Here is a 7500-nt window from a genome sequence, read left to right as displayed (position 1 = left end):
TTCGAGATTAATTTGGGTTGATACTAAAAATTTTGACGTACCCTTTATAAATGCAATTATGACTAAATATTTTATTCCGCTTTTTTTTTTCTAACAGGTGAGTGATGGATGATGTAATAAGGAGGAGGAGGAGGAGGAGGAGGAGGAGGAGGAGGAGGAGGAGGAGGAGGAGGAGGAGAAAAAAGGAGGAGGACATTTTACCTTAACTTAATAAAAGACGACAAGGAAAGACAAATATTTTGCTTCACAGCGACTAATTGGGTGTACACAAAATGTTTACGCAATGAAAAAATTCCATAAAATTCCACCAAAAGAGAAATATTAACTTACGACGTCAAGACAAAAAGGGATAGGTAATTAGGACGAAAAGTATAACAAAAAAAAAAAATAAACAAAAGATTCATTTAAAAAAAATGACGAACAAGACAACAAATTTAGAAAAAAAAAATATTGAAATTAACAATGAAGAACAAAGAGCAGTCAACGAGAAAAAAAAAAATAAATAAAAGATAAGAGAGACGTCAGTATAAGAAAAAAAAAATGGGAACCATTGTAACACGTACAAGAAAAGAATGGCAAGCACAGAAAGGAAATTAGTACAAAAAATAAAAAATAAATAAACAAATAAATAAATAGATAAAAAATAAAATAGAATAAATAAATAAATAAAAAGTAAAAAAAAAATATATATTAATAATAACGAATAAACGCCGGGGGATTTTCCACAAAAACAAAACAAAAAATGACAAAAAAAATACAGGAAAAAAAGCTAGAAAAGAAAACAAAACAGATGACAAACAAATCAATACAAACGAGCACAAATTAACTAATCACCTTTAGACTCTTCTAGTGTCAACCTTAACAAGAAAATAAACGAAATGTAAAGGTGAGCCGTACTCAATCATGAGGAGGGTAGGGCAGGTAGCGTCACCCTTCCTGAGCCTTAGCACATGGAGGAGGGTGGCCAGTTACTTGCTCCGCCACCTTTACATTACCAGTCACAGGTGGTCGGTACCCATATGAAGGCTGGATGAACCTAGAAGCAGGCATCGTCCCAGAAAAAATGCTGCCCGTAACCAGGATTCGAACCCGGGCCATCTTGCATTGTGGTGAGAAATAGTGCTACTCATCTACTCGAGGACACTACTCAGGTCTTCCTCACTTCTCTGTGGATTTAGAAGCTCGGTAGGAAGTTATAGTGACCTCCAAGTGAACTGTATTGGTCCCTAAGTACACAGATCGTTCAGTTCGGGACACCAGCGAACCCTATGCCCGTCTCACCAACTGCCAGTCAGTCCTGCCAGCTTCAGCTTACTAACAAGGTAACCAACAAGCCAACACAGAAACTCACTTAACACTACTTTTTTATTTTCTCCATAACAAGAAGCGCTACCGCCTAAAAGAGAGGGAAACGAGGCACACGGACCACTCACCAGGCCGGAGAGGAGGTAGTGGTAGTTGCGTCGACCCATCTGCACATCCCTCACGTGTCCGATAATTAGGTTCTTGGCCATTTCAGTCCCGCAATCCAGCACCACAAACTTCTTAGACCACCTGTGAGAGAGAGGGAGAGAGAAGAGGGGGTGAGAAAATAGGAGATATTCTCGTAGCATATGTGACGGGGGGACAATGGGTGGCATAGACAGGAATACAATATAAGGATGGAAATTAATGAATGAAATAAAGGAAAAAAATGAGGGAAGGAATAAAAGACAGGTAAATAATATGACGATGATAAATAACCAGTGAAAGAGAAAATGCGGAATGAGAGGAAAAATAGCGTATAAGAAAGAAAATTAAGGGGTGACAGAGGGGAATAATGGGTGAAAAGGAGAGAAGGGCTGAGAGAATAGGAGATACAAAATAGAAGATACAGAGTGGGGGAAGAGAAACAATGGAAAAAAAAGATTATTGGTGAGATAGGGATGAGGGAAAGGGAAACAATGTTAGAAAGAGAAATAAACAAGAAATACAGAATGAAAGAGAAAAATTATATACGGAAGGGAAATAATGGGCGAAATCGATGAAAATAAGTGGTAAGAGGGAGGATTAATGCAGGTATGGAAAATAAGAGGAAATTAATAATAATAATAGGAGGAAAAGAAGGAAATGAGGTTAAATAAGACGGAAAATAAAAGATGAAAGAAAGAAGGAAAGAGAAGTTAAATAAGGAAGAAAGAAAGAAAACATGGCAAACAGACCAAAAAGAATATATAAACGGGATACAAAAGACGAAAATAATGAAAAAGAGAAAAAGGAAGTAATGGATTAAATAGAGAGATAGAGATAAGTAAGAGTGAAAGAAACCATGTGAAGAGACAAGACTGGTAGATACAGAGAGACTAAGGAAAATGGAGCATACAGAAATAATAAGGCAGTAGAAATAGGCCTATAATGAAGAAGAGACTTAAGAGAAAGCAGAAAGAAAAGGAGTTACGAGAGAGAGAGAGAGAGAGAGAGAGAGAGAGAGAGAGAGAGAGAGAGAGAGAGAGAGAGAGAGAGAGAGAGAGAGAGAGAGAGAGAGAGAGAGAGAGAGAGAGAGAGAGAGAGAGAAAAGACAAATTTACAGCTGAAATGAATAGAACGAGTCATTAAGAGTGATTAAGACACGAGTAACGAGGCATAAAAAGTTTGTTTCTTCTAATTCTGACAGAGAGAGAGAGAGAGAGAGAGAGAGAGAGAGAGAGAGAGAGAGAGAGAGAGAGAGAGAGAGAGAGAGAGAGAGAGAGAGAGAGAGAGAGAGAGAGAGAGAGAGAGAGAGAGAGAGAGAGAGAGAGAGAGAGAGAGAGAGAGAGAGAGAACCAGCCACCCAGAGTTAAACCTCCCCAAATGTCAAAGGTACAGGTCATGATGAAAATAAGTGACCAAATATAAACACAAATAATCGAGGTGAGGAATGCGCGAGATTTCACATTTTTACCGTAAAAAGTGAAATATATCCGGAGCGTAAAAACAAGTGGAGTATAAGAGGAGGATAAAGGTCTCTGTTATGAAAATTAATGACATACAACGAGAGAAACTTTAGCCATAAAAGTTTTCACTAAATTCATAGAAAGAGAGAGAGAGAGAGAGAGAGAGAGAGAGAGAGAGAGAGAGAGAGAGAGAGAGAGAGAGAGAGAGAGAGAGAGAGAGAGAGAGAGAGAGAGAGAGAGAGAGAGAGAGAGAGAGAGAGAGAGAGAGAGAGAGAGAGAGAGAGAGAGAGAGAGAGAGAGAGAGAGAGAGAGATTCATTTTCACACCTCGATTTTGCATATTTTATTTTGAGAGACGATTTTCTTTAAACTATATTAAAAAAAAATATTAGGGAAGCGAATTTAAAGTTTGTATGATATTTTTTGTGACTAATTAACTTAAAGCAATTATGGTGTTAGTCATTAAAAAAAAAAATTAAGAAATGTACAGTAATCCTCCTGCTCCTCCTCCTCCTCCTCCTCCTCCTCCTCCTCTTCCTACTACTACTACTACTACTACTACTACTACTACTACTACTACTACTCCTACTACTACTACTACTGCCGCTAAAAACAATAACAGGCACAACAGAAAATAAATAAATAAATAAATAAGAATTATACATCTACCAACACCTAAATAAAAGGCAGGCAATACACAAAACAGATTATCATACAAGCACACACACAAAAAAAGTAAATAAAATGAAAAAAAATCTTCCCAACAGAGAGCGATCTCACACTATATTTTCCCCGGGCGCATAATACCAATAAATTGACAACTAATTCACTCTCCTTTTAATTAGAGTTATCAATATTCATCGAGTCATAATAGTAATCGAATAATATTAATTTCTCACACGCCAAACCATTCACGAAGTCACTCCAGTATTTGTAGACATTTAAAAAGCTTGCCTGGCCAGAAAAATGCCACATTATTCACCCTCCTGCTCTGGTTTCATTATCATTTTTTTTATCAGCACTTGCTCTCCTCATACCGTTCCGGATTCATTAGCGGAGATGGAATGCGTGATTAGCTACTTCTGATTAACGTGTTTTGAGGCGTCAGATGCAGCTCGTTAATTGAAGCAACGTTACTGTGGGTGTGTTTGGGTGGGGGAAGGGGGTTAGGTTGCTGGTTGGGTGTATTGGCTGGGTGTGTAAGTGGTCTCTCTCTCTCTCTCTCTCTCTCTCTCTCTCTCTCTCTCTCTCTCTCTCTCTCTCTCTCTCTCTCTCAGCTATTCATTCATTCAGTTATTCATCCATCTATCCATTCATTGACTCTATAAATCTGTCTGTCTGTTTATCAATCCCCTATACCCATCTGTTCATAAATATACACATTCATACACTTTTATCAATCTTCCTTCCTTCTCTGTCTTCTTCTCCCTCTCTCTCTTCCTCTTCCTCTCTCCCTCTCCCCTCCCCTTGCGGCGGCGGGCAGGCCAATACGTTCTGCCAGGGCGTGCATGTGTCGGGGTGTTTTGCTTCCCTGAGGGACGAGCGAGGCCATTTCCATATGAAAGAACGACAGAACGAACTTTAAACTTGTGCATAACTCCTCAAGTCTGTAAGGGGCGGGGGTGGGCGGGTGGCTGAGCAGTGGGAGGGGGCGAGGCAGGGTATTGTAGGGGCTGGCAGGATGTTGAAGGGTGGAAGGGAGGATGAAAGGAGGGAAACATGGGGGAAAAATATGTATGGGACTTGAACTGGTGTTGGTGTGTACGAGGAAGGAAAAAAAAAATGTAAAGTGTGTATGTGTGTACTGCAGTGTATGGGAAGGAGAGGAGTAGTGAAGGAGAGCTGGCGGAAGGATGGGAAAGATGAGGAAGTACTTGTTTATGAGTGTGTGGAAGCTACTACTGCTGCGTCTGTACATACTGAAAATAAGTGCAGATGGAAGTAAACTGTCCAACGTTTTCCTCAACCTTTTTTTTGCCTTTTCTTTTTTTAGGGGGAAATGAGTTGAACAGTCTTATATATTTTTTTCTTGGTCAGTCTCCTTGAAACGCCAGAGAAAAAAAAAATACTGTACATATTAAAAATACCTAAATATATTCAATGAGTTTATATATTCATCACTTATCATAATGGAATATTCACTCACTGTTGTATTCCAGTAGTCTGTAGTGAATGGAAGTATAAGGAGGAGTGACATGAAATGTATTGCTTGGATAACTTGAAAAAAGACGGGTGTTAAATAGAAATAATGAGGAAAGGTTGTGGAAGACCTTCTGCAGTAGCATCACGTGTAGTGTTTGTTTATTATGGTGGTGGTGGTGGTGGTGGTGGTGGTGGTGGTGGTGATCATTATCATCATAATTTTAATAATGATGACAAATATATGCAGTTACTTTATCACTGGATAGAGAGAGAGAGAGAGAGAGAGAGAGAGAGAGAGAGAGAGAGAGAGAGAGAGAGAGAGAGAGAGAGAGAGAGAGAGAGAGAGAGAGAGAGAGAGAGAGAGAGAGAGAGAGAGAGAGAGAGAGAGAGAGAGAGAGAGAGAGAGAGAGAGAGAGAGAGAGAGAGAGAGAGAGAGAGAGAGAGAGAGAGAGAGAGAGAGAGAGAGAGAGAGAGAGAGAGAGAGAGAGAGCCATCCAATAAATCAATCAACCAACAAACCAAACAAATAAACCAAACAAATAAACCAACAAACATATAAAGAGACACCCAAACACAGAAACAACGACAGACAGAAACAAACCAAAAAAAAACACATAATCTTAGAGAGACGGAGAAAACACACAGAAGTAGCGAGAGCGAGAGAAAGAGAAACAGCGAGAATGAGACGAAGAGAGAGAGGAAGAGAGATCAGAATAGGAAGCTTTCACTCGAGCTAAGTAAGGCAGCAGTACTCTCCGTGATCTTCCTCTGATTGCCGGCCCTCCAAACTCCCTTCCCCGCCACCCATCCTCCCTCTGCGCTCCCTCAGCACCCGCCGGCTCTTCCCTCCTTGACGGCGAGGATAAGCGAGATAAGGAGGTAAAGACTGGGTACGAAATGAGCCGTGTACCGTGAAGCCCTAGAAGTCTGGGTACGAAAAGGAGGCTACGTACCGTCTTGCACCAAATGAGGTTCGAGATAAAAGGACGATGGTGAACCTTGGGAAAATTGTGAGATAAAAACTTAAGATTGGGGTGAAGATAAGATTTGGATTAATGGTAAAAATTATGTTGTTTGTGGAGGGATGATGAGAGAGAGAGAGAGAGAGAGAGAGAGAGAGAGAGAGAGAGAGAGAGAGAGAGAGAGAGAGAGAGAGAGAGAGAGAGAGAGAGAGAGAGAGAGAGAGAGAGAGAGAGGCCAACAACACACACCCACCTTCCAACTCACGCTTCCCCCCCCTCCCACACACACACACAGACCAAGCAGGCAAAATTTGATGTAAAAATAGTAACAGACAAGAGACAAGACAAAGAAAGAGATAATATAACGCGAGCCTTTGGAGACAATTCTTAACTTAAAAGGCTTACGTGAAATTAAACGTGGCAAGAATAAGAAAAACAGAAGACTGACGAAGGATGAAGATTGATGATCGAGACAAAGAGAGAGAGAGAGAGAGAGAGAGAGAGAGAGAGAGAGAGAGAGAGAGAGAGAGAGAGAGAGAGAGAGAGAGAGAGAGAGAGAGAGAGAGAGAGAGAGAGAGAGAGAGAGAGAGAGCGGACTACTCTCTCATTAGTCTCTAAGAAGATCATCCTCTCAGGACCTCTTCACTTCTTTAGGAGGAGGAGGAGGAGGAGGAGGAGGAGGAGGAGGAGGAGGAGGAGGAGGAGGAGGAGGAGGAGGAGGAGGAGGAGGAGGAGACAAAAGGGGAGGAAGATAAGCAATGAAGGAAAAATGAAGACGAACGAGAATAAAAACTAGAAATAAGACTGTCGAAAAAAAAGTAGTAGTAGTAGTAATGGTAGTGGTAGTAGTAGTAGTAGTAGTAGTAGTAGTAGTAGTAGTAGTAGTAGTAGTAGTAGTAGTAGTAGTAGTAGTAGTAGTAGTAGTAGTAGTAGTAGTAGTAGTAGTAGTAGTAGCAGCAGCGACAAAAAAAAATAATAATAATGATAATAGTAGTAGCAGTAGTAGTAATAATAGTAGTAGTAATAATAATAAACAATAATAATAATAATAATAATAATAATAATAATAATAATAATAATAATAATAATAATAATAATAAATAATAAAAACAATACAGAAACATTACCTCCACTAAATATGCAAAAAAAAAAATAAATAAATAAATAAATCCCACGCCATCTTGTAGAGAGAACAATAAACGTACAACAAAAATAATAAAATTGGGTATTTCCTTTAAATGAATTCTATTTTCGCCTGAAATTAATTGAAGAGCAACAATAACAATAACATACCACACCAATATCAAATATTTCAAGACACACACACACACATATATATATATATATATATATATATATATATATATATATATATATATATATATATATATATATATATATATATATATATATATATATGATATCTCGCTTTAATGCAGTTCTTTTCAGAAGTAGAATGAGTCACCTGGGCGCCGTGTGTCACCT

General features: G+C 39.1%; 1 protein-coding gene across 1 annotated transcript in view; it reads right to left on the bottom strand.

Moving 5' to 3' along the window:
- The window catches only part of LOC135091473 (glutamate receptor 1-like), a 452327-nt gene that overhangs the window by 291503 nt on the left and 153324 nt on the right, over positions 1-7500 (bottom strand). The window contains 1 exon segment of the mRNA XM_063989131.1: positions 1434-1554. Coding sequence (XP_063845201.1) covers positions 1434-1554 — 121 coding nt within the window.

Source organism: Scylla paramamosain, chromosome 37, assembly GCF_035594125.1.
Source record: "Scylla paramamosain isolate STU-SP2022 chromosome 37, ASM3559412v1, whole genome shotgun sequence".
NCBI lineage: Eukaryota > Metazoa > Arthropoda > Malacostraca > Decapoda > Portunidae > Scylla > Scylla paramamosain.
The sequence above is the reverse complement of the archived record's forward strand: the minus strand, read 5'-3'. Positions and strand labels throughout refer to the sequence as shown.